The 27,412-nt window shown below is 52.4% G+C and overlaps 1 protein-coding gene across 1 annotated transcript in view; it reads right to left on the bottom strand.

Moving 5' to 3' along the window:
- Positions 1-5,270: 5,270 nt before the first annotated feature.
- LOC136106431 (olfactory receptor 14J1-like) overlaps positions 5,271-27,412 on the bottom strand; it is a 47,042-nt gene continuing 24,900 nt past the window's right edge. The window contains exon 2 of the mRNA XM_071813657.1: positions 5,271-5,383. Within this exon, the coding sequence (XP_071669758.1) occupies positions 5,271-5,383 (113 nt within the window). The remainder of the gene's footprint in view (positions 5,384-27,412) is intronic.

Below are 27,412 nucleotides of genomic sequence, written 5' to 3'. Positions count from 1 at the left end.
GTGACATCCTGGGGAGCCCCCCTTTGTCCCCAAGGCCCATTGTGATATCGTGGGGACTCCTTTTGTCCCCAGTGCTCATTGTGACAGCGTGGGACCCGCCTTGTCCCAGGGCCCATTGTGACAAAAGGGGCTCCCCAGGATGTCACAATAAGCACTGGGGACAAAGAGGGGTCCCCTGAATGTCACAAAGGGCCCTGGGGACAAGCGGGGAATGCCCCGTGGGGAACTCCCCTTTGTATCCAGTGCCCATTGTGACATCCAGGGGACCCTCTTTTATCCCCAGGGCCAATTGTGACATCCTGGGGACCCCCTTTATCCCCAGGGCCCATCATGACACCATGGGTACCACCCTTGTCACTGTGGACCCATTGTGACATCCGGGGGACCCCCTTTCTCCCTAGGGCCCATTGTGACGTCCCAGGACCCTCCGTTGTCCCCAGTGCCCATTGTGACATCCCAGGACCCCACTTTGTCCCCACGGCCCATTCTGACTACCGTGGGGACCCCCCTTGTCACCAACGCCCATTGTGACATTCAGGGGACCCCTCTTTGTCCCCAGGGCCCACTGTGACTTCCTGGGGACCTCCCCTTGTCCCCAGGGCTGATTGTGACGTCCCAGGACCCCACTTTGTCCCCAGTGCCCATTGTGACATCCTGGGGACCCCCTTTGTCCCTAGGGCCCATTGTGAAACCGTGGGGACCCTCCTTGTCCCCAGAGCCCATTGTGACATCCTGGGGACCCCGTTTGTCCCCAGGGCCCATTGTGACATTCTGGGGACCCCCTTTGTCCCCAGGGCCCATTGTGATGTCCCAGGACCCCACTTTGTCCCCAGGGCACATTGTGACACCGTGCGGACCCCGCTTGTCCCCAGGGCCCATTGTGACATTCAGGGGACCCCTCTTTGTCCACAGGGCCCATTGTGGCACCATGGGCACCCCCCTTGTCACCAGGGCTCATTGTGACATCCTGGGGACCCCCTTTGTCCCCAGGGCCCATTGTGACATCGCAGGACCCCCCATTGTCCCCAGGGCACATTGCGACATCCTGGGGAGCCCCCTTTGTCCCCAGGGCCCATTGTGACATCCTGGGGACCCCTCTTTGTCCCCAGGGCCCATAGTGGCATCATGTGGACTTCACTTGTCACTGGGGACCCATTGTGACATCCTGGGGACCCTCCTTTGTCTCTAGGGCTCATTGTGACATCCTGGGGACCCCCGTTGTCACTGGGGACCCATTGTGACGTCCCAGGACCCTCTTTGTCTCCAGGGCCCATTGTGACATCCTGGGGACCCCCCTTTATCCCCAGGGCCCATTGTGACACCGTGGGGACCCCCCTTGTCCCCAGGGCCCATTGTGACGTCCCAGGGCCCCTTGTGACATCCTCGGGCCCCCCCCTTGTCCCCAGGGCCCATAGTGACACCGTGGGAACCCCCTTTATCCCCAGGGCCCATTGTGACTCTGTGGGGACCCCCATTGTCACCAGGGCCCATTGTGATGTCCCAGGACTCCCTTTGTCCTCAGGGCCCATTGTGACATCCTGGGCACCCACTGTTGTACCCAGGGCCCATTGTGACTCCGTGGGAACCGCCTTGTCCCCAGGACCCATTGTGACACCGTGGGGCCCTGCTTGTCCTCAGGGTGCATTGTGACAACGTGGGGACCCCCCTTGTCCCCAGAGCCCATTGTGACACCATGGGGACCCCCCTTTGTCTCCAGGGCCCATTGTCACTTCCCAGGACCCCCCTTCGTCCCCAGGGCCCATTGTGACACCATGGGGAACCCCTTGTCACTGGGGACCCATTGTGATATCCTGGGGACCCTCCTTTGTCCTCAGCGCTCATTGTGACAACGTGGGGACCCCCCTTGTCCCCAGGGCCCTGTTGTGACATCCTGGGGACACCTGCCGCGATTGAGAGACGGGATGCAGTTTGATGCAAACAAAACGTCCGCTTTATTCATGTGCTTCACGTATTTTTATACTTCTCCTCAGCAACGTGCTTTGAGCTGATCGTTGTTTCTGTTCGTGCGGTGCAGGCTGATGAGTTCACACTGTGCACCAGACATTCACAGAAGGCTGTTCTAGGACATTTTCTTAAACTGTTGCTACCTCAACCTAAGCAGTCTTCCCTGTGCAAAAACAAGAGTCCCCTTTTACAGGACAACTTTATTAACTTGTGAACCTTATCTAAATATGAAATCAACACTCTCCATTCCTTCCAATTAAGATTCTCGCCTCTATCCTTCCCATGGCCTGTGACCAACAAGTTCCAGCACATCTCCTTTTACCAGTTGGTAAGTGCTGGGAGTTTTGCTGAGGGCTGCCAAATCCTGTCCCACATAGCCCATGTTGTTAACCCTTTCAGGGCAGGTTGTTCAAGAGGTGTCAGCATCCACGTACAGAGTCTGCACGTCAGCCAGGCAGCAAAGCCACCGTTACAGAAATGCAGACGAGGCTCTTGACCAGCTCCTTGAACCCAGATATCAGCGTGACATGTCTGCCGAGATTCCCGGGAACACCTAAACTGTAAGTGCAGAGCATGTGAGTCCTCTTTGGGTATCCTGGTTCATCTCCTGACCCATGTGGTGCTTCAGGCTGTGAAGAGAATCAAAATCAGCCATTTGACTGGGGTAGTTCCATTTTCCACGTGTCACACAGGGCAGATGAAGGGAGCTCAGAACTCCAGACTCTGCTGCACAGCTGGGACTGCAGAGACTGGAAATCCAGGTGACAGTGTTGTTGAGAATAAGGAGTTCCCTGTTACTGTTATTAGTGACGGTACCACTGTTTAAAAACATCCTTCAGAGCGTATCAGTTTTCCCTTGGCTCCAAAGCTCAGCCTGCTCAGAGTTTGAAAGGATTGCTCCAAACCCCTGTGACCCAAATCTCTACAACTGTCTCTCCTCAACAGCCTTCTACGCCAGGAAGGGGAAAACTCCCAGTGCAGGCACCAAACCAGTGCCCAACCTGCCTGGAGAGCCAGGACAGTTGTGCCACGGAACAACCACCCTTGAAGAAAGCTGCGGGTAGTGGGAATTGAAATGGTTTCAAACCAAATCATGGAATCATAACATCATAGAATCATTTAGTTTGGAAAAGGGTGGTCTAGGAAAAGTCACCCTTTGTGTCCCCAGGCGCAGGGACACTGCCCATGTGCCTCTGCAGAGAGTGGCAGGAGCTGGATCCCCTTCTCGGGACAGACTCCTTCCAGGAGAGACACAGACACAGGGGGAACTCATCAGGTCTTTACAGCATTTCACTCAGTATCAGTTTGACACATTGGGTGCTGTCCTGTGACTGCCCTTTCTGCACAAATGATCATAAAAACACAACCATTTAGTAAGACATGGTCGGAAAGGGGCTGTTATGGACAAGAAAGCTCACCATGAACTCTGGAGAGGGTGAGGAAGTTTACAATAAGCACCAGCAAGAACCAAGAAGATCAAGGTCTCTTCTAAAGAGCGGGAGGCCCTGAGCAGCCGTGATTGGCCATGTGTAGGTGTGGGAGAGGGTCAGGGCATGTCAGGGAGAAGCAATGAGATGGCTGATGGCTTTAGTGAACCCTTAGAGCCATGTCTGAGCCCAGAAATGGAAAGCAGTTGATGTCTGCAGGTGGAGGAGGAACGGGAAGAAGATTTTCCTGGGAATATGGAAGGAAGAAAGGCCTTTCTTGGGCCAATCATATATGGTAGTGACATTTCCCTCCTGTGGGCATGGCTGTGCCTGGGAGATGGGGAATGGTTGCTGCTGGGGTGTTTGTGCTCAGTCATGGCCCATGAGCTGACCCTGCTCTGCTCCTCTCTTCCACTGCCCACACTTGGATGGACCTCAGGAATCATCCATGAACCTGGTGGATCCATGAAACTCCTGGAGTGATGGGGTATGGATCCAAATAGAGGATTCAAGCAAGTTTGGGACTGGGACATTGAGGTGTTTGGTGACCATCACCAGGTGTATGAAGGAAGCTGGATGAGTGGTGAGGAACTCACAGGCATTTTCAACTCCACAGAAAGCAGGGCCTTGCAGTTAAAGCAACAGCACTTGACATAAAACTCACCCCCAAAACACAAAACACTCACAGTGACCACAGGAAAAGCCTTGAAAAACATTTGAGAAAAATCTACCAGGTCCCAGGGGTCAGGGCTCAGCCATTCTGGTGATGAACAAGCATCAAGGGCTCACATGGCATCAGAGCCACCTCCACATGGCCCTCACCACCTGTAACCAGTGTCTCCAAGCCTTTCCTTCACCAGCCTCCAGGGACAGGGACCTGCACTTGTTGTTTCCTTCATAGCTGTGTCAGTGATGGCCCTTCATGGGGTCCCGAACACCCTCAGAAACTTGGGGTTTGCTTCTGTCTTTCACTTCCCTAGAGGTTTGTTCGTTCTTTCAGTAGCTGCAGTTTGGGATCATGGCAGCAGAGGGCTCACTAACATCTAAAATGCTCTTACAAGCCAAGGCTCTCTGCAGTATTTTTCTAAAGGCTTGAAGTCTACTGTTGATGATTAAAGAGATTTCAGGAATAGCCAAACAGAGGGTATTTCCACAATAAAAAGCAATAAAGCCAAATTTGTTCTATTTCTTTCCTTGCTCGCCCTTCCATCCTTTTCCAGAAGAGGTGGTATCAGCAGCCTTCAGTTCATATTGATGTGGAGCGTCTCTTGAAAAAGACTTAATTTGTCAGAAAAGTGGGTGCCCAAATCACCGTGTGAGTGAGGGGAAAGACCAGGACACCTCAAGAGGAGACACACTCCTCTGTACCAAGAGGTGGGTGTTCCTGGCAATCTCAGGTGCCACAGCATAGTGATACTTGTGTTTGGGAGCTGGTCAAATGAGCCATCTCCTGTTCTGTAATGGTGTCTCAGTTTGCTCAGGTCACCCCTGACTTGAGCCCTATCCACTGCTGGGTGTTCTCCAGACTCCTGCCTTCAGGAACAAAGTCCCAGGAGACCTTACTGCTCAAGATGAAGACAACGAAGCCATGAAGAACCTCAGTCCTGTCTGATTCTGCTCGTATGAAGTTCAGCAGCAAGCCCATGTTCTCCCTATTTATTTTGTTTGTAAGGAAGCTGTATCAGCTCATCTTGCTGCCCTCAGCCTCCCCTGTAGGTATCAAGTCCAGGAGAGCTTTGGCATCATCCCCACATCCATGGACAAGGTTTCCAAATTCCTCCCTTGCAGCTTCCCCTGCTTCCACCTCCTGTGTGCTGCCTTTTTGCCCTGCAGCTCCATCAGTTCAGACAAGCAGCCTCACGAGGTAAATGCTTCTTTTCACGGGTACTCGGAGAGATCATTTTTGTACTTGGAGTAGGTTGTCCTGTAAGGCGTCTCGGATTTCCTGAGCTCCTTCACCCTCCGTGACTTTCTCATGTTACCACCTCTACCTGCCATCCCCGAGTATGTCCAAGTCTTCTCCTCTGGAGCCCACCAGACTGTGCTCTGCTGCTGACCTTCCTCCTTTCCCTCTGGCGCCTGGGACCCCACTGCTCCCTCGTCACGACAGCCAAGGTGGACACTGCTGTTCACATCCCTCACCAGCTCTTCCTTCTTCGTTGGTACCAGATGCAGGTGAGCATCACCCTTGTTGGCCCATCAGGCAGCTCTCTTAAGCATTTGGCCCAAGATCCTTTGGACTGTTGGCACCTGCAGCTTTGCCTGGCCAGTGACTGTCACGGCAACTGCAGTGCCCCATAGGAACCTGCTCTTGACTGGAGACTTTCATGCGTTGCTGAAAGAAGATCTTTACAATTTATTCTCCATCATCAATTATTTTGTAACATCCAACATGTTGTAACCCTGTACAGGGTTTACATGGCAAATTCTTGGAACTGGGGGGTGGGTGTGGATTTGCTACAGTTGTCACCTCTCTAAGAAGACAACAGGAGTCTGACGGATGTCAGACAGAGCTGATTTCAGCTGGCTCCAGGTTCGACTCACTCCTTGCCAAATCTGAGCCACTCAGTGATGCTGGCAGCACCTCTGGGATATTATATTTGAGAAAGGGTAAAAAACACTGCACAACAGCAGGTGGGAGAGAGGAGGGAGGCGATGTGAGAGAAAAGCACTGCAGACACCAAGGTCATAGCCATAGGACCCAAGCAGGTCCCTCAGCAGGCCAAAGCTTGCTCTCCTGAAATCCTGCTCTTGGCCTTGTTATCATCTCCCAGGAGCCTCAGCTCCACTTTCCCATCCCTGACTGTTCCATCCTGACCAACTCTTTCTGGTTTGTAAGTGTGAAGTCCGACAGGGCACCTCACCCCACTGATTCCTCAGTCACCCGTGTCAGGAAGATGTTGTCAATGAGCTCCAACCCCTCCTGGATGGCTGGTACCTTGCAGATATTGGGATATCTCAGGTCTGCCAGAGGGACAGAGACCTGGAAACATGAGGTTTCTTTCATTTGTCTGAAGGAGGCCTCATCTAATTCCTCTTCCTGATCAGTGAGCCAGTAGCTGATGTCCAGTGACCACAACATTGCCGATGTTCTGCCCTCCCATGCTGACTGCTCAGCCTTTAGCTGACATTGTCTGTCCCCAGGTAGAGATCCTCGCATTTGCTATTTACCCATCAGAAAGCTCTGAATTTTGACAAGATGAAGTGATCAGTTCCGTATCAGGGTGGGACAATAACCCCATCCATGAGGACAGAGCAGGAACTGAGACTGTGAGCAGTGACCCTGAGGAGAAAGCCCTGGGCACTCCAAGGTCCCCACACCAGCCCGTGGGGCACGCTCACCATGAACAAGGCAGCTGCACATGGGGCTGCATGAGGAGGAGTGTGGGGACCCAGACACCTGGAGTTCTCATCCCATTCGGTTCAGCACTGGTGTGACCCCCCACACACACGGGGGTGTGCCAGTGTGCGGCTTCCCAGTTTGGAGAAGCAGGGAGGAACTGGAGAGTGCAGGGCTCTGCCAAGGCAGGTTCAGCACCTTGTGCACATGGTGTGGGATGCTGAGGGACCTGGGCTGCTTTGGCCCAGCAGCGCTGGGGAGGCTGCAGCAGTGCAGGAGTAGCCTGAGAGTGCTTGAAGGGTGGTTTCAGAGGTGGTGGAGGTTTCTTCATAGTGGGAAAGAGCTTGAGGAAGAAATAATGGCACAAAGAGCAGCTGGGGAGGTCCAGGCTGGACATGAGCAGGAAGGAATGTGACTGGAAGGGCAGTGCTGTGGTGGAGCAGGTCAGCAGAGGGAGTCTGCATCAGCCCAAGGCTTTGTGCTCCAAGGAACAGCTGGGGAGGATGCAGAGATCTCAGCAAAGGAAGGAAGATGCTCAGACAAGAGCAAGGTGGGGCAGCAGGGGGGATGTCTGCAGCCTGCAGGGAAAGAGGTGCAGGGGATGCCACAGCACAGGACAGGCTGTGTTGGAGATGAGCAAGGGATGTAAACACCAAAAACCCCACCAGACATGAGCTCCTTCTCCCCTTGGCTATGGTTGTTGTGTCCACCTCTGATGCCTGTGAGGAGACACCTTGTCCTTCCAGCACAGGGGCCTCATGGCCTCCTTGTCCCCAGCCAGGAACCTAGGAGGTGTAGGACCATAGTCCTGCCCTTGGCCTTGCACAGCCCCACATCACACTGTCCCAGGAAGAGCCCAGGGCTGGAGGTCAGGTCTTGGCCCTTTGGTTAAAGAAACACATCCAGGTTTAATCAGTATCAAAGAGACCTTTACTTTGCTTTTGCTGACCTGTCATCACTGCCTCCAATTTTCTGCTCTACCCAGATCCTGGATATGGTTTCTCAGTAGGTTCCCTCAGTGGGACTCATTAACATTACAAGAAACTTTGCAGTTTGAATCTGACTTTGACTTCTTGAGAAGTTTCTTCATCTTCCTCCAGGGTCTGAGGTCCATGGACTCAGCACCAAAGCCACCAGAGGGGTCATTAAAGCTCCTTGGGCTGCTCCTGTGCTGCTGAGCTGGGCTGGGCTCCTGGGACAGAGGGAGCTCCTGGCAAGCGGCAGCGCTGCAGAGAGACAGCTCTGCCCAGGAGCAGCTCCTCTGCACAGCGCAGCAGGGCTGAGGGCTCTGCCTGGGGATCTCAGGGAGACGAGCAAGGCAGAGAGAGATTAAAGGTGGTCAGGACTGGGAGGATGACTGAGAGCTCACTGGAGGAGAAACCTTTGCAGCCCTTGCCATGGTAAGTCTCTGGGTGCAGGGCAATGCAGCTGTAGCTCCTGGAGGCATCTCCTCAAACTGGCACAGGCACAGCTGGTGGGATCTGTAAGGACGGGGATCTTTTTCAGCAACTTCGAAAATCTGAGAAGCAAGTTGTGCACCCAGGGGTGCCCAGGGCTGTCCTGCAGAGCAGGGTCCCTGCACCCCAGGGCTGTGCCGGGGCAGGGACTCTGCCGCCTGCCAGGGTCAGCGCTCAGCCTGCCCGGGGAGATCCCATGGCAGCAGCTGTGGGTGGAAGGAGCGACCCCCGGCAGGGCAGGCAGCGAGATTGTGGGGTTGAAGGGTGCTGTGTGGGTCAGGGCTGCTCAGAGCTCCTGATCAACCCCACAGACATGGCAGAGGGTCCTTCTGAACAACGACATCAAGACAGCAACAGCTGCAAGGGAAGGAGTCTGTGCTTTCAGTTTCCCACTCTTGGTTGTCTGGGTGTGCAGTGGGAGATGGGGATTTATTTCTCACTTTGGAGAAGACATTGAGACCCCAGTTCTCGTTAGGACTTGTCTGAGCTGCTCCTGAGCCCCTGCACACACAGAGCTGCCCCTGGGCAGTGCCAGGAGGTGTGAGCAGGACAGAGCTGAGCACACAGGGGGTGGGACGGGGTCTGTGACACTGATAGGGAGCAGATCCAGGGACAGAGGCACAGCTGCAGGCAGCACAGACATGGGCAGGGAGAATTAAGTGTTACCAGAAATGCTGGGGACAGAATTTAGGAACCTCTCTCACATCCCCTGCAGTGCAGACACATTTCCCAGTGCAATCCCCTGGTCTCCTCTCCTCTCCAGCAGAGCCTCTGCCCCGAAGCAATAGGGTCCAGGTCACCAGTCTCCACCTCAGCAGCTGGACCTCCAGGGGAAGGGTTCCTGGAACGTGGTGCACAAATAAGGTGCTAAAAGTACTTGCTCTACAGTGTCACTATGTCAGTGGCAGCAGCACAGCCGGGTAAGGAGAAGGTTCCACAGCATGCCCGTCTGCCTTTCTGTCCGTGCTTTATTATCTGGTAGCACTGCAGTGTCCTTCCCTGTTTCTCCACCTGTCCCTGGTGCTCTTGCTCTCTGGGGTTGGGGTGGGAGTGTGGGTCAGTTTTTGTTCTGACACCACCTCAGGGGGTCTTGCCCCAGAGCTGTGTTCATGGAAACTGCATGCCCAACTGCATTTTAAACTGCGATGAACTGTTTTTCTCACTTGGTAGAAAGAGAGAATGAGCAGAAACATCCCTCCATTGTGGACAAGGTTTTCCATGAGAAACAGCCCTTTTATTTTCTTCAGAGATGTCTCCCCTAACTTGTCACAGTCTTTTGCTCCTTGCACAGGTCCTCACACCCACAGGCAGCAAATGTCCAACAGCAGCTCCATCACCCAGTTCCTCCTCCTGGCATTCACAGACACACGGGAGCTGCAGCTCTTGCACTTCTGGCTCTTCCTGGGCATCTACCTGGCTGCCCTCCTGGGCAACGGCCTCATCATCACCACCATAGCCTGGGACCGGCACCTCCACACCCCCATGTACTTCTTCCTGCTCAACCTCGCCCTCCTCGACCTAGGCACCATCTCCAGCGTTGTCCCCAAGTCCATGGCCAATTCCCTCTGGGACACCAGAGCCATCTCCTACACAGGATGTGCTGCCCAACTCTGTCTGTTTTTGTTTTTCATTTCAGCAGAATTTTATCTTCTCACCATCATGTCCTACGACCGCTATGCTGCCATCTGCAAACCTCTGCACTACGGGACCCTCCTGGGCAGCAGAGCTTGTGTCCACATGGCAGCAGCTGCCTGGGCCACTGGGTTTCTCCATGCTCTGCTGCACACGGCCAATACATTTTCACTGCCCCTGTGCAAGGGCAATGCCCTTGGCCAGTTCTTCTGTGAAATCCCCCAGATCCTCAAGCTCTCCTGCTCACACTCCTACCTCAGGGAACTTGGGCTTCTTGTGGTCAGTGCCTGTTTAGCATTTTCATGTTTTGTGTTCATTGTGGTGTCATATGTGCAGATCTTCAGGGCCGTGCTGAGGATCCCCTCTGAGCAGGGACAGCACAAAGCCTTTTCCACCTGCCTCCCTCACCTGGCCGTGGTCTCTCTGTTCCTCAGCACTGCCATGTTTGTGCACCTGAAGCCCAACTCCATCTCTTCTCCTTCCGTGGATCTGGTGGTGTCTCTTCTGTACTACTTTGGTGCCTCCAGCAGTGAACCCCCTCATCTACAGCATGAGGAACCAGGAGCTCAAGGATGTCGTGAAGAAACTGATCACTGGATTCTTTTCAAAGGCATTAAACATTCCATCTTCTGCATATCACTCATGACAAAACTCATGACAAATCCTACCTGTCTTTTTTATACTTTGTAGTCGTAGAAGACTGTTTGGAGTTGGAGCAAGGACTGATTGGTTTGCTTTTTAAACTATGATAATATTGCCCACAAAGAGATGTCATTAATCATCCCACTTCTAATTCTCTGTCCACATTTATAGTTCAAGTCATAGACCTTGTAAACGAGAAGTCTTGCTCTCTGTGTATTTAATCAAAATAAATGACCCTGCATTGAAATGTTTGTCTGAGATCTTTCCTCTGTGTGGAAAGATGGAGCAAACAGTCCCAGCAGAGCAGCTCTGCCAGGCAGCACCAGCCTTGTTCTTTCCAGAATCCTTCTCTTTCCACTCCCACACTCTCCTTCTCAGCCCTTGTGTTGGTGCAAGGCCCGAGCGCTCCCAAGGCTTGGTCACCGTCCTGCTGTGTGTCAGTGCTGTGACCAGGACAGGCAATGGGCACTGCTGTGACAGAGCTGGCCTCAGAACAGCATCTCCATCAGCAAGGGCATCTCCTTAGTACAGTGTCTGAAGGGTTAGATCTTCTTCCAGAGCTGCTTTAAAGAACATGCCTAAGGAATAGACTCTGAAGATGCTCGTTGCTTTGCTTGTTTCTCTGTGGACTCAGTGTGATGAAATCAGGGTCCCAGTGTGGCTTTTGAGGGACTTCAGGCTGTTTGTTCAGGTGTCGCTTGTTGGTGGCCAGCACCCACACAGATGGTGAATAAGGCAGGGTCCCTCTGAGCACCCTCCATGGCCACCCAAGAGTTTGTGTGGGAGGTTGTTAGTGGCAGTGACCACCATCAGCTGGGGCTGCCTCCCAGCCTGACCAGTATGGCCCCGCAGAGTCACCACAGCCCGGGCACCACAGCCCACTTGATCTACAGAGCAAAACCCCCAGCTCGGGGCTGTGGGGAGCGTGGGGACAGGGGGCAGGAATGGCAGCCAGGCCAGTGCAGGTGTACTCTCCTTGGGCAAAGGCTTTGTGGGAGATGGGATGTCCCAGGTGAAGAGCAGGACACAGTGTGTGTGCAAGAGAGACATGGAAACAGTCTGTCATGCTGCCAGGTGCTAGCTTGGGGCTGTTGCCTCTTGCAGCCACCATTTTGATCACTGTCCTCTCACCACAGCTCAGAGAGCTTGTTCTTCCCCCCATGGAAGGACAGCAGATGACTAGGTCAGAAGTCCAGGTGTGCACTGAGGGGACATGTGAGCATCCACATCCTGTGTGGGGAGAAATGAACCCAAATGAGCACAAATGCCATCAGCTATTCGTGTGGGGGCCATGGAGGCCTGTGGGGTGGTGTATTAATGTTACTTCATGTTGAAACTGACTTCTCCAAGAAACCACCTGAATGCAGTACTGGAATGTGCTTCCTTGAACCAAGGTCAGTGTGATCTCCCTGGAGACCCGATACAGCTCCACCATCCAGACCCAGCTGCTGCCCAGTTTTGTGACTGACAGCGGCACCATCTCTGCTCACAGACATGTTAAGATTATTTCCTGCAACTCTCGCATGTACTGTTTGCATTTTAGAGCCATTTGTCCCCTCCCTGTTCACATGGGCATCGCATGAGTGCATCACTGCTCTCTACCCCAGTGTAGACAGGCACAAGACCTTCTCCACCAGCTCCTCTAACCTCACCAGTGCCACTGTTTTCTACGGCACTCTCATCCTTGACTGTGGGATGCCCAAACAGCCCTCAAAAGACAGTTCGACACAGGTTTTTTTCTACACCATCCCCACATCCCTGCTCAATCCCCTCATCCACAGCTTAAGGACCAGAAAGGTTGAGTACAAGTGAGGCATTGAGAAAAATGGTCAGGAAAGCTTTGAGGTGCACAGAGAGCCCATCAACGTGCTGGCCTGCTGCTCTCTTCTGAACAGGCCCGGAGGACCTGGACAGCATTTGCTGTGTTCCAGAAACTCACCTGGAAGGTTGAAATATAGAGAAAACTTTTGGTGCGGGAAGGGACAGACAGGTGCTGGTGGAACTGGCTGGTGTGACCGTGAGACATCTCTCCAACATCTCAGAAAAGTCCTGGCTCTCAGGGAGGATGCATGGTCCTCTGAGAAAGAAAATATCCAAAATGACTTATCATAGAATCATAGAATAATTGTGGTTGGAAGAGATCCTCAAGATCATTGAGTCCAACCATAACCTAAATCTGGCATTAAACCATGTCCCTAAGAGCCTCATCTATCTGTCTTTTAGACACCTTCAGTGATGGTGACTCCACCACCTCTCTGAGCAGTCTGTTCCATTGCTTCAAAACCTCTCGGTGAAGAAAAGTTTCCCACTATCCAATCTGAACCTCCCCTGGCACAACCTGAGGCCATTTCCTCTTGTCCTGTCACTTGGTACTTGGCAGAAGAGACCAACACCCTCCATGCTCCAACCTCCTTTCAGATAGCTGTAGAGAGTGATAAGGTCTCTCCTCAGCCTTCTTTTCTCCAGACTCAATCCCCCAAGGTCCCTCAACTGCTCCCCATCACACTTGTGCTCCAGTCCCTTTAACAGCATTGTCACCCTCCTCTGATCTCTCTCCTGCACGTCGATGTCTTCCTTGTCATTTAAAGTGCGACCTCACCAGTGCGGAGTACGAGGGAATGATCACTCCTCTAGTCCTGCTGGCAACACTATTGCTGAAAGAAGTCAGGAGGCTGGTGGCCACCTGGGCACACACTGGCTAATGTTCAGCTGCTGTCAATCAACACCGCAGGTCCCTCCCTTCCAGGCAGCTTTCCAACCACTCTCCCTGAGACTGTAGCGTTGCCTGTGGTTGTTCTGACCCAAGTGCAGGATGCGGCACTTGGCCTTGTTGAACCTCATACAAGTGGCCTCAGCCCAACCCTCCAGCCAGTCGGATCCCTCTGCAGAGCCTTCCTACCGTCCAGCAGATGAACACTCCCACCCAATTTTGTGTCATTTGCAAACTTACTGAGGATTCACTTGATCCTCTCATCCAGACCATTGATAAAGAGATTAAACACAACTGACCCCAATACTGAGCCCTGAGGACACCACTCATAATCGGTCACCAACTGGATTTGACTTCATTCAACACAACTCTTTGGGCCCAGCTAAAGCATCCCTGTAGTCCCCTTGAGTCTCCTGCCAGTTCTTCCAAAAGTTATACATTCTCCTTTTATTCCCAAGTTCCAGCCACAGCTCTGTTCAGCCGGGCCGGAACTTCATCCCTGAGAGCTCGCCTTCTGGCACAAGGGCACAGCCGCTCCTGCACCTCTGAGATCACCTTCCTGAAGAGAGAACACCCTTCCTGGACTCCGTTGTCTTTCTGGACTGCCTCCCAAGGGACTCTGCCAACCAGCCTTCTGAACAGATCAAAGTCTGCCTTTCGGAAGGCCAAAGTAGCAATTCTGCTGACCACCCTCATCGAGTCCAACTCCTGTCCCTGCACAGGACACCCCACAGGTCACCCCGTGTGTCTGAGGACGTTGTCCAGTCTCTTCTTGAACACTGTCAGGTTGGGGCCGTGACACCTCCCTGGGGAGCCTGTTCAGTGTGCAGCACTTCTGGGTGAAGAACCTTTTCCTCATGTCCAACCTAAACCTCTCCCAGATCATATTCTGCCATTCCCTCGTGTCCTGTCACTGGTCACTAAAGACAAGAGTTCAAAGCCTGCCCTTCCTCCTCCCCCTGTGAGGAAGCTGTAGACCATGATGAGCTCAACTCTCAGTTTTCTCCAGGCTGAAAAAAAGAAGTGACTTCAGCCACTTCTCATACAGCTTCCCCTCCAAACCCTGCAATAAGTTCATAGCCTCTTCTGGACACTCTCTAGCACGTAATATCTTTTTAATACTGTGGCACCCAGCCCTGCAAACAGTGCTCCAGGTGAGGCTGCAGGAGAAGACTCTAGAACATAGGAGAGACCCTAGATCAGCATCAATGCTGCAATCACCTCTTCTCCACACTGAAAAATAATAAACTATACACTTTACTAGAAAGAAAAAATAATTTTATTAGAAGGCTTTTGAAATCTTTCTCTGTAACTAGACTAGGAAAACTCTTTAATTAACTGTACAAGGCTAAAAGGAAATTACACAAAGAGACAAAGTCAGAAGAAAAAAGTACTAAGTACCTTGAAGTATTAATGAGTTCCACTGAGGGCAAGTACCAGCAAAGCCTCCCCAGGGACTCGTTAGAGCAGAGAATTGGAGGTCATGATGGCAGATAAACAAAGGGAAATGTGCAGGCAGCTGAGGTGCTGAGAAAACCCTGGTTTTGTTGGGTGAAGCCGAGAGGTCAAGGCCTGACCCCCAGCCCCTGGGAAGGCAGATCCTGTCCCTCACACATTGCTCAGGGCTCTTCCTGGGCCAGGGGGATGTGGGCTGTGTGATGCTGAGTGAAGGACAATGGTGTGACAGTTCCCAGCCTTACTGGGGGTGTGCAAGGAGGCCATGAGGTGCCCCAGTGCCTGAGGACAACATGTCTCCTCACAGGCCTTGGTGGCAGAGGTGATGGCCATAGCCAAGGGAACAAAGACTTGGGTCATCTTGGTGACATCCAACCTTGCCAGTGCCCTTTGCCATCTCCACCACAGGTTGTCCTACACTGTCCCACAGCTGCTTCTGTTTCCCTGCGGGCTGTAAACACCCATCTTGCTTCCTCCCCTTGCTCTCACCCTGGTATTTCCATACATTGACTGATGTGTCTCCACTCTCATGCTCTGTTCCTTGAAACACAAGGAGATGGACGGATCTCATGCTCCTTCTGGGTGATTTCTCGTGCTCTGTGTCATCTTCTATGACATATCATAGAAGATGAGAATAAAGATGTTCAACAGTGTTGTCCAAGTGCTGATCACTGAGAGATGACACCAGTAACTGGCTGCATGGAGGACTTTGTACCACTGATGATATTTTTGCCAGCTTCCCACCCAGACAACATCCCACCTAGCATCCACTTCTTGAGCCCCATCAGCACCACTCTGGCCAGAAGGAGACCATGGCTGAGCTTTGCAAACACCCTGTACACAACATGCCTTTCTTTCCCCTGTCCATTTGGGTTCAGCAGTCCCTTCCTTGTCCTTCACATTCCTGGAAATGGCTTCAGGACCACCTGTCCCATCCCCTTCCCAGGGAGGGAGGTAGGGTGGCCAGCCTGTAATTCTCCGAGTTCCTATTCCTGCTCTACTTCAAGATGGGTCTGCATTTTCTGAAGACCCCAGAATCATTCTGGTTTCTATGACACATTTGAGAGCACAATCCGGAATCATGGCTAAGGGTGACGTAGCAGACTGGAGCACTTGCAATGATCCTGTCCAAGGCAGCTGAGATGAATCTCATTGATCCAACGAGGTTTGTTCCTGGAGTCACAAACAAATATCAGGGTTCCATCAAGCATCCGCATCTGAGCTGCCCTCCTGGACTCCTTATGCACCCAGGGATGTTCAGAGACTGAGTCTGTCCCTTTTTCACACAGAGGCAGGAGTCACAGTGTCCCTCTGGCCTCCTGGTACGACACTCAAAGGATGGGAAGTATCTCATCCCTTTGGTGTGTCACCTGCTCTGTACTCATCTCAGATCTCCCACATCATGAGGAATGGACACATGGACCTTGGTTGAAGGAAGAAGATCCCAGTTCAGGAAGCAGGCCTTCATGGTACCCCCAAGGAACAGCTGATGGCATTTGTGCTCACTTGGGTTCATCTCACCTCACATACATGATGTGCATGTTTACAACTCACCTGTACAGTGCAACATGGACTTCAGACCTATTCATTCAATGTATCTTCATGGAAAGAAGAACAACCTCTCTGAGCTAAGGTGGGAGGCCAGGGTTAGAAACGGTAGTCCTGAGGGGCCAGTGCATGATGATTGACCTGAGGCTCCTTCCAAAGGGGTGTCCAGTGCACACGTGCACCAGTCGTACCCTGCTCTGCTGGTCCTGCAGGTCTCTGGCAGGAGGCCTGGCTGTGAGGGGACACTGCTGTGTGCCAGCCCTGCACACACACAGTGCTCAGCTGTACAATGGTGTTTGCATCCGTGAGCAACTTTCTTGGGCTTGTTCTTGAGAGAAACTCTGTAAAAACACATAAACATACAGGCACTGTCCTGAGGAGATCACCCTTCATTATGCATGCCAGCTCTGTCACAGCAGTGCCCATCGCCTGTCCTTCCCTGCGGTTACAGGTCTCACACACAGCAGGATGGTGACCAAGCTGCCAGAGCACTCAAGCCTTGAACCAACACAAGGGGTGGGAAGGAAACTGTGGAAGTGGAAAAAAACCAGCCCCCCGAAGATCCAGAGACGGTGCTCCCCAGTGACACTGCCGTACCTGCACTTTATTTCCTTCCATACAAATGCACAAACTGTCCCTGCAGCTCCAAAAATACCTTGGAGTAAGGATTTCAGGAAATATTCCCAAATATTTGTGGTGGTCTTTATTATGGTTAAACACATAAAAACAACTCTTTATTTAAAAATCCACTCAGACAGAAAGGCACATAAGAGAGTGAATTACAAAGGGGATGACAATATTCTAGTGACTAAAAATAAACCACCATCACAAAAAAAAAAAAAAAAAGGAAAAATTAAAGAAGAAAAACAAACCACAAACAAAGAAACAAACAAACCACACAAAAAAAAAGAAGATGTAATGCAGTAAATTGTTTTATAACTGCTATGCAGAAGCTGAGGCGAAGACTATTGCTTCAGGAAAATATCAGTCATCAGTTTGCACAGGGCATCCTTGATCTCCTGGTTCCTCATGCTGTAGATGAGGGGGTTCACTGCTGGAGGCACCACCGAGTACAGAACAGACACCACCAGATCCAGGGATGGGGAAGAGATAGAGGGGGGCTTCAGGTAGGTGAATATGCCAGTGCTGACATACAGGGAGACCACGGCCAGGTGAGGGAGGCAGGTGGAAAAGGCTTTGTGTCGTCCCTGCTCAGAGGGGATCCTCAGCACGGCCCTCAAGATCTGCACATAGGAGAAAAGAACGAAAACAAAGCACGAAAATGCTAAACAGGCACTGACCACAAGAAGCCCAGCTTCCCTGAGGTAGGACTGTGAGCAGGAGAGCTTGAGGATCTGGGGGATTTCACAGAAGAACTGGCCCAGGGCATTGCCCTTGCACAGTGGCAGTGAAAATGTATTGGCCGTGTGCAGCAGAGCACTGAGAACCCAGTGGCCCAGGCAGCTGCTGCCATGTGGACACAAGCTCTGCTGCCCAGGAGGGTCCCATAGTGCAGGGGTTTGCAGATGGCAACATAGCGGTCACAGGACATGACCGTGAGGAAAGAATACTCTGCTACTATTAAGAATGCAAATGAAAAGAGCTGTGCAGCACATCCTGAGTACGAGATGGCCCTGGTGTCCCAGAGGGAATTGTCCATGGATTTGGGAACAGTGGTGGAGATGCAGCCCAGGTCGAGGAGGGAGAGGTTGAGCAGGAAGAAGTACATGGGGGTGTGGAGGTGCTGGTCCCAGGCTATGGTGGTGATGATGAGGCCGTTGCCCAGGAGGGCAGCCAGGTAGATGCCCAGGAAGAGCCAGAAGTGCAAGAGCTGCAGCTCCCGTGTGTCTGCGAACGGCAGGAGGAGGAACTGGGTGATGGAGCTGCTGTTGGACATTTGCTGCTGATGGTCATGGGAAACCTGTCATAGGAGGAAAAGACAGTGACAAGTTATCAGTGACTTCTCTGAGAAAAATCAAAGCCATTTCTCACACACCCTCCCCTCCTTCACAACCCCTTCTCCTTTTCCAGACCTTCCTCCAGCTCTGTGTCTGAGCCCTGGGTGGTGCTGGCTGGAGGTGCCGTAGGAGCAGGGCCTGTGTCCGCTGGCTGCCAAGGAGTCAGCCCTGCTCTGCAGCAGGGGGTCATGGTAACGGGGGGCAGGAGATAGTCCTGGGGTTCAGCATTGCCATATGGAGCCATGACATCTCACCCTTTCCTAAGATCTCAGCACCCCACGTTTAGTCCAAGACAGACACGGCTCATTTCACAAACCAAACAGCATTTTCAATGATAAAACATCTATGTGTTTCTCTGTGTTTCTTAGGCAACACTAAGGTGATATAGCACAGGTTTGCATCCTGATGTGGAGCTCACAGCTTTGAAGGAAACCTCAAAGGCATAGCAAAATGTCCTAATAATGTGATTTGATTCAGGGAGACTCACCTCATTACCCTGCCCCACAGACTGCATTGCCCACAGCCCCACAGGTCAGAGGAAAGCTGGGACATGTGTTCCCATGGACACACCTGCAGGAAAGGACCCACAAGATGAGGCTGTGACTCTGCAGCTGAAACTGCCATCCCCAGAGAGCCTGACAGCAAGAACAAGAACACAAGAGCAGTGACCCAGAGCAGGGGAGCAAGAAGGACAATGCGGTGAGGGTGGGTGTGAGAGAGGCCAGGGCAGAGGCAGCCGGGCACTCAGACAGCGTCACCCTTCCCCAGCTGTGCAGCCACCTCCCAGACACCAACATTGCCGGGCAGCTACTCTCAGCCCCTGTGCTCTGCAGAGGAACTGGAGCTCTGGCTGCACAGGAGCTGCTTCATGCCTTGGAGCCCCCGGCCCTGAGGGCAGAGGCTTTGCTGGGTGGGAAAGGCAGCAAGGAGGCTGCTCACAGGAGGGATCTGCATTGCAGGGGATCACAGGGACTTTTTTCTGTTCTCCCTCCCATAACAATTCCGAGTTTAGTTTCCTCTCATTTCTGATCATTTTCCTGCTGCCTGGAGATTCTCCCCCTGGGAGGTGTTCCCCTGTCCATGTCTCTTCCCTGTCAGTGCTCACAGACCCCATCCCACCCTCTGTGCCCTCCCCCTGGCCCTACAGATCCTGCCTGTTCACAGGGCACTGCCTGGGGGCATCTTCCTGTTTGCAGGCTGGAAAACAGGACAGATCAGACTAAGGCTGACGGGTCCAGCCAAGGTGATGCAGGTGTTGTGCACAGGCAGAGGGGTGGTGAAGGGATGTTATGAGCCTTCTGGCAGATGTGCTGATCACTCAGAGTTGCAGTTCAGGAGTCTCAGTGACTTGTTTAAGCATGAGAGCTCATTTTCATTTTATCCTTTCCTGCACCTCCCACCCCTTGGGATAGGACAGTGAAAAGACAGGCTCAGGAAAGCTCCTTATCTGTCTGGTAATCCTGGCATTGAACTTGTCCTTGAGGCATCCCCTTGGATCACCACGCTGGTGGTGATCTGGAGCTGTGAGCAGCCCTGACCCACACAGCACCCTCTCCACAGCAGAAGCACCTTTCGTGCCCTTATAGGATTTACTCCTTCATGCGACAGCTTCTCCCCTCAGTGTTGTTGTGATCTCCCTGGGCAGGCTGAGCGCTGACCCTGGCAGGCGGCAGAGTCCCTGCCCCTGGGTGCTCCCTTAGCAGAACCTGCTGTCATGCCCTGTCCCTCTGACAGTGCGGCAGGGAAGCCCTGCTCTGGACCATGTTCTTCTCCTCTACATGAGAAATACTGTGAGAGAGACATGACAGATGCTGTAAATTGTGGGATGTATCATCATTAGGGTCTCCCTCCAGGAAATACAGCTGCATTGTCCTACAGCCAGACACTTACCATGTTAGAACTGTGAAGATTTGTCTCATTGAATCCTCAGCAACCTACCACCCCACATTGCCTTTAATCTCTCTCTGCCTGGCTGCTCTCCCGTCAGCATCTCCAGGCAGAGCCCTCAGCCCTGCTTCGCTGTGCAGAGGAGCTGCTCCTGGGCAGAGCTGTCTCTCTGCAGCGCTGCGGCTCCCATGAGCTCCCTCTGTCCCAGGAGCCCAGCCCAGCTCAGCAGCACAGGAGCAGCCCATCATGTCCCTTTCTCTGTCCCCTCTGGGCTCCCTCCACATGTCCCTGGGGCTCCAGAGGCACAACTTCAAAGTTGAAGTAATCAGTGATGTTGATTCTCTCTCCTTTTCAGAAACACGTCTTCCCAGCATTGTATTTTTAAGTTTAAAAAATAAATCGATATGAGAATCATCTTTTCTTTTCCCATCATTAGACAGGACACCAGGAATGTTACAGCAAAGGATCTGATTTCTCCAGGCTGGGGGAGGAATATCTTCAGTTGAAGGAATGTAGGCATTTTATTCTGGTTTTATACTCCTAGGTCCAGAGAGACATTCATCAATCTTTGGCCATCTCATGTCTGTGTTCTATAGCAAAGCCTTTGCACTCATGGCCTCTTGGACACTTGGTACCAGGTTTCTTGTGGCAGGTCAGAGCTGTGCTGGTGCCACAACTCGCGTGGTTCAGCCCAGATGTGAGGCAATGTCCTCAGCCAGGGACCTGACTGGGGAGCTGGAGCTGCCAGTGCTGCAGACAGAGCTGTGACACGGATGGAATGAACTGCCAGGCAGGGTGGCAGAAGTGAGTTCATCTGGTCTGCAAGGACAGCAGCCTCCAAGCACAGAAACAGTCCAGACCAGAACTCAGTCCAGACCTGTAAGGCGATTCAAGGGCCCATAATGAGCTGTTACTACTGCAGGAACAGTTAAAAGAGAAACAAAGACCCTGTGTGGCCATTGATTAATTTAAGAAGGGAGAGAAGTGATATTCTCAGTGTGTCTTGTCCTCCCTCTTCACCACCAAGGTCTCCCAGTTCTCTGTGACTGGAGGCAGAACAACGAGCAGTGGATGGGGATCAAGTCAAGGGTCACTGGAACTAACACAACCCTCTCCAGTCTATGGGACAGCAGGGGCAGCATCCCAGGAGCTGAGACAGCAGGACGATGTCACATTGAGGCCACTCCCCACCATCTTGGAAAGCTCATGGAGACTGGAGGCACTCCCTGACCACTGGCAGCTCTCACACAGTGTGTGCACTTTTCAAAATGGCCAATGGGTGAGTAGGGGAACTAAGGGCTGTGCCCCAGAACATGTTCACTGGAACCCCATTTCTGGGTGTCTGGAAGAGAAGGTGACGGGGTTTACCCAGGGCAGGTTGTGTCTGTCCATCCTCTTTGCTTTCTGTGAGGAAAGGACAGGGTTTGGATGTGGGCAGAGCAGTGGTGGTCTGTTACCTGGAAGTCAGCAAGGCATTCAGCATCATCCCCAACAATATTCTTGTGTCCAAGGTAGGACATTATGGTCTGTGTCAGTGTGCAAGTAAATGGGTATAAAGCAATCTGGATGGTTGGGCTTAGAAGGACAGTAGATAAAGGGAGAAACTCTCCATTCCTGAGGACAGTCAAGCACTGGAAACTGTTTCCCAGGAGTGCGCACTCACTCTGTCCCAGAAAGTGACCAAGATGTGTTTGCATCAAGCCCTGAGTAATCTGGTCTGACCCTGCTTTGAGCAGGAGGTTGGTCAAGACATTTCCTGTCATCACATTCAGCCTGAATGATGCTGTCCTTTCATCCCCTTCATGTTTTCAGTTTAGACAAAGCTCTCAGGTGCTCCCTGACCACAGGAATAATTCACATGAGGTGCAGGGCTGCTTTACAAGTGCCCTAAACAGCCCTGACCACAACTTTTGCATCGCTTTTCCTTTGCCCCAACCCAGGGTCTTTTTTGCTGTCCTAATTCCCTTGCAGAAAGAACTGCCCATATTGCTAACCCTTTCAGGGCAGGTTGTCAGCATCCATGTACAGAGTCTGCACATCAGCCAGACAGCAAAGCCACCATTACAGAAACGGACACGAGGCTCTTGACCAGCTCCTTGAACTCAGATATCAGCATGACATGTCTGCTGAGATTCCCAGGAACACCTGAACTGTAAGTGCAGAGCATATGAGTCCTCGATGGGTGACTTGTCTCCTGACCCACGTGGTGCTTTAGGCTGTGAGGAGAATCAAAACCAGCCATTTGACATGGGTAGTTCCATTTTACAGGTGTCACACAGGGCAGGTGAAGGGAGCTCAGAACTCCAGACTCTGCTGCACAGCTGGGACTGCAGAGACTGGAAATGCAGGTGACAGTGTGTGTCAGTGCACACCACATAAAGATTCTGGCGTCCTTTGTGCCTTTGTACCAAAGCCCAGCCTGCTCAGATTTTGAAAGGATTGCTCCAAAGCCTGGTGACCCAAATCTCTACAACTGTCTCTCCTCAATAGCCTTTTACCCCAGGAAGGGGAAAACTGCCAATGCAGGCACCAAACCAATGCCCAACCTGCCTGGAGATCCAGGACAGTTGTGCCACACAACAGCAGCCTCTGAGGGAAGCTGGAGGTGATGGAATTGAAATGGTTCCAACCCAAATCATAGAATCATAGAATCATTGAGGCTGGAAAAGACCCTTAAGAACATGGAGTCCAACTGTAAATTAAACAGTGCCAAGATCACCACTAAACCATATCCCTCAGTGCCACATCTCCAATTCTTCTAAATACCTCCAGCAATGGAAGCTCCAGTCCTGAGCTGGCAGGACACCATTGGCTGCAGTTGGCCATAAGATACTGGTCATGACTGTGAGGTCAGCCCTCGCTGGCAGAATGTCTCACACATCACTGAGGAGGGCAGGGGGTTGGGAGATGGGAGCACGTTTCAGTTTCCAGATCCCAGCACAGAGCCCAAACCATCCTGCCTTTGAACTCTGGCATCCCAGTTCCTGAGATGCAAAACTGGTGGCCTTCTGTGGATAATCATGTTAAAAAGCATCAATAATCCTTCAAGTGTTTGTGTAATTTGCCTAGGAATGTCAGTTTTTAAACAAAAAAAAACCGTTTAATATGCTTATATTTAAATATCTGTAAAATAGAACCGTGCATCTGTGGAAGCCCCTCTCGCAATAACAATTAAACAGGTATTGGCACTATAAGGCTTCAAACCTCATCAACAAGCACACATCTAAGTGGTTCAGATGAGGGGTGGTCTGGCAAACGTCACCCTTTGTGTCCCCAGGTGCATGGACACTGCTCATGTGCCTCTGCAGAAAGTGGCAGGAGCTGGATCCCCTTCTCGGGACAGACTCCTTCCAGGAGAGACACAGACACAGGGGTAACTCATCAGGTCTTTACGGCATTTCACTCAGCATCAAGTTTGAGATATTGGGTGCTGTCACGTGACTGCCCTTTCTGCACAAATGATCATAAAGAGACAACCATTTAGTAAGACATGGTCATAAAGGAGCTGTTATGGACAAGAAAGCTCACCATGAACTCTGGAGAGAGCGAGGAAGTTTATAACAAGCACCAGGAAGAACCAAGAAGCTCAAGGCCTCTTCTGAAGAGCGGGAGGCCCTGAGCAGCCGTGATTGGCCATGTGTAGGGGTTTGCAGATGGCAACGTAGCGGTCGTAGGACATGATAGTCAGAAGACAAAATTCTGCTGAAGCTAAAAAGACAAACAGAAAGAGTTGTGTACTACACCCTGAATAGGAAATGACCCTGGTACCCCACAGAGAGTTGGCCATGGATTTGGGGACAGTGGTGGAGATGGAGCCCAGGTCAAGGAGGGAGAGGTTGAGCAGGAAGAAGTACATGGGGGTGTGGAGCTGCTGGTCCCAGGCTATGGTGATGATGATGAGGCCGTTGCCCAGGAGGGCAGCCAGGTAGATGCCCAGGAAGAGCCAGAAGTGCAAGAGCTGCAGCTCCCGTGTGTCTGTGAATGCCAGGAGGAGGAACTGGGTGACGGAGCTTCTGTTGGACATTTGCTGTCTGTGAACATGGGGACCTGCCATAGGAGAAAAAGACAGTGACAAATTAGGGGAGACTTCTCTGAGCAAAATAAACATGCTGTTTCTCATTAAAACCTCCTCCCTGAAAGAGGGATATGTCAGTTTATTTTGTTTCTACAAAATGAGAAACATGTTTCATCACAACTTAAAATACAGCTTAGGTACCTGGTTTCCATGAATCATCTCTGGGGCAAGACCCCCAGTGTTGGTGTCAGAACAAGAATGGAACCACACTCCCACGCCAATCCCATACAGCAAGAGGACCAGGGAGAGGTGGAGAAACGGGGAAGGACACTTAAGTGTTCCCGAAAATTAAAGCAATAACAGAAAGGCAGACGGGCATGCTGTGGAACCTTCACCTTACCCGGCTCTGCTGCTGACACTCACATAATGACACTGTAGAGCAAGTACTTTTAGCACCTTTTTTGTGTACCATGTTCCAGGAACCCTTCACCTGGAGGAGCAGCTGCTGAGGTGGAGATTCGTGACCTGGACCCCATGGCTTTGGGGCAGAAGCTCTGCTGGGGAGGAGAGGAGACCAGGGGTTGCACTGGGAAATGTCTCTGCACTGCAGGGGATGGCACAGGGGGGTCCCAAATCCCACCTCCCCAGCATTTCTGGTCCATCTCCCTCTCCCTGTCCATGTCTGTGCTCCTGCAGCTGTGTCTCTGTCCCTGGGTCTGCTCCCTGTCAGTGTCACAGACCCCGTCCCACCTGCTGTGTGCTCAGCTCTGTCCTGCTCACACCTACTGGCACTGCCCAGGGGCAGCTCTGTGTGTGCAGGGGCTCAGGAGCAGCTCAGACAAGTCCTAACGAGAACTGGGGTCTCAGTGTCTTCTCCAAAGTGAGAAATAAATCCCCATCTCCCACTGCACAGCCAGACAACCAAGAGTGAAAAACTGAAAGCACAGACTCCTTCCCTTGCCGCTGTTGCTGTCTTGATGTTGTTGTTCAGAAGGACTCTCTGCCATGTCTGCGGGGATGGTCTGGAGCTCTGAGCAGCCCTGACTCGCACAGCTGCTGCCATGGGATCTCCCCGGGCAGGCTGAGCGCTGACCCAGGCAGGCGGCAGAGTCCCTGCCCCGGCACAGCCCTGGGGTGCAGGGACCCTGCTCTGCAGGACAGCCCTGGGCACCCCTGGATGCAAATCTTGCTTCTCAGATTTTCAAAGCTGCTGAAAGAGATCCCTGCCCTGACAGATCCCACCAGCTGTGGCTGAGCCAGTTTTAGGAGATGCCTCCAGGAGCTACAGATGCATTGCCCTGCACCCAGAGACTTACCATGGCAAGGGCTGCAAAGGTTTCTCCTCCAGTGAGCTCTCAGTCATCCTCCCAGTCCTGACCACCTTTAATCTCTCTCTGCCTTGCTCGTCTCCCTGAGGTCCCCAGGTAGAGCCCTCAGCCCTGCTGCGCTGTGCAGAGGAGCTGCTCCTGGGCAGAGCTGTCTCTCTGCAGTGCTGCCGTTTGCCAGGAGCTCCCTCTGTCCCAGGAGCCCAGCCCAGCTCAGCAGCACAGGAGCAGCCCAATGTGCTTTAATGACCCCTCTGGTGGGTTTGGTGCTGAGTCCATGGACCTCAGACCCTGAGAGCAAGTTGAAGAAGTCAAACCAATATCCAAACGTCAATGTTTCTTGTGATGTTAATGAATCCCACTGAGGGACACAACTGAGAAACCATCCCCAGGGCCAGATTGGACAGAAAACTTGAAGGAGAACAAAGGGTAAACAAGTGAAAGGTGGCTCTGATGCTGAGTAAACCTGAATGTGTTTCATTAACCAAAGGACCAAGCCCTGACCTCCAGCCCTGGAAAGGCAGATCCTGTCCCTCCCACGTTGCCCAGGGCCCTTCCTGGACAGTGTGATGTGGGGCTGTGCAAGGCCAAGGGCAGGACTATGGTCCCACACCTCCCAGGTTCCTGGCTGGGGACAAGGAGGCCGTGAGGCCCCTGTGCTGGAAGGACAAGGTGTCTCCTCACAGGCATCAGAGGTGGAGACAACAGCCATAGCCAAGGGGAGAAGGAGCTCATGTCTGGTGGGGGCTTTCAGCCTCTTTACATTCCTTGATCATCTCCACCACAGCCTGTCCTGTGCTGTGGCATCCCCTGCACCTCTTTCCCTGCAGGCTGCAGACATCCCCCCTGCTGCCCCACCTTGCTCTTGTCTGAGCATCTTCCTTCCTTTGCTGAGATCTCTGCATCCTCCCCAGCTGTCCCTTGAAGCACAAAGCCTTGGGCTGATGCAGACTCCCTCTGCTGACCTGCTCCACCACAGCACTGCCCTTCCAGTCACATTCCTTGCTGCTCATCTCCAGCCTGGACCTTCCCAGCTGCACTTTGGGCCATTATTTCTTTCTCATGCTCTTTCCCACTAAGCAGAAAACCTCCACAATCTCTGAAACCACCCTTCAAGCACTCTCAGGCTACTCCTGCACTGCTGCAGCCTCCCCAGCGCTGCTGGGCCAAAGCAGCCCAGGTCCCTCAGCATCCCACACCATGTGCACAAGGTGCTGAACCTGCCTTGGCAGAGCCCTGCACTCTCCAGTTCCTCCCTGCTTCTCCAAACTGGGAAGCCGCACACTGGCACACCCCCGTGTGTGTGGGGTCACACCAGTGCTGAACCGAATGGGATGAGAACTCCAGGTGTCTGGGTCCCCACGCTCCTCCTCATGCAGCCCCGTGTGCAGCTGCCTTGTTCATGGTGAGCGTGCACCACGGGCTGGTGTGGGGACCTTGGAGTGCCCAGGCCCTTCTCCTCAGGGTCACTGCTCAGCGTGTCAGGTCCTGCTCTGTCCTGATGGATTCGGTTATTGGCCCACCCTGACACAGAACTGGTCAGTTCTCCTTTTAAAACTTAGGAGATTCCTTATGGTGGAACCCCAAATTTCCTAAACGTCTGGACCCTCCCTGGACTGAAGCTCCATTTGTTCAGCTGTTAATATTTGTATGCAGATGGTTTATCCTGATGATTGTGTCTTTCCCAAAATAACGGTGTGAGGAGTTAGAGAACACTACAAATACAACCTCCTAGAGAAATATGGGGTCTTGGGAGTCTGCTACTCATAATGTTATGTTTGGATTCCAAGGGGAATGTGTCCTTTATGTCAGAGAGCAGCAGGAATATGTGGAGCTCTGCCTGTGGACAGACAATGTGAGCTGAGAGCTGAGGAGTCAGCATGAGAGGGCAGAACAACATGGGAAATGTTGTGGTCACTGAACATCAGGTACAGACTCACTGATGAGGAAGAGGAATTAGATGAAGTCTCCTTCAGACAAATGAAAGAAGCCTCATGTTTCCAGGACCCTGTACCCGTGGCAGGTCTGAGATATCCCAGTATCTGGAAGGT

The sequence above is a fragment of the Patagioenas fasciata genome, chromosome 11, assembly GCF_037038585.1.
Source record: "Patagioenas fasciata isolate bPatFas1 chromosome 11, bPatFas1.hap1, whole genome shotgun sequence".
Taxonomy (NCBI): Eukaryota; Metazoa; Chordata; class Aves; order Columbiformes; family Columbidae; genus Patagioenas; species Patagioenas fasciata.
Note: the sequence above shows the minus strand (reverse complement) of the source record. Positions and strands in the feature narration are given on the sequence as shown.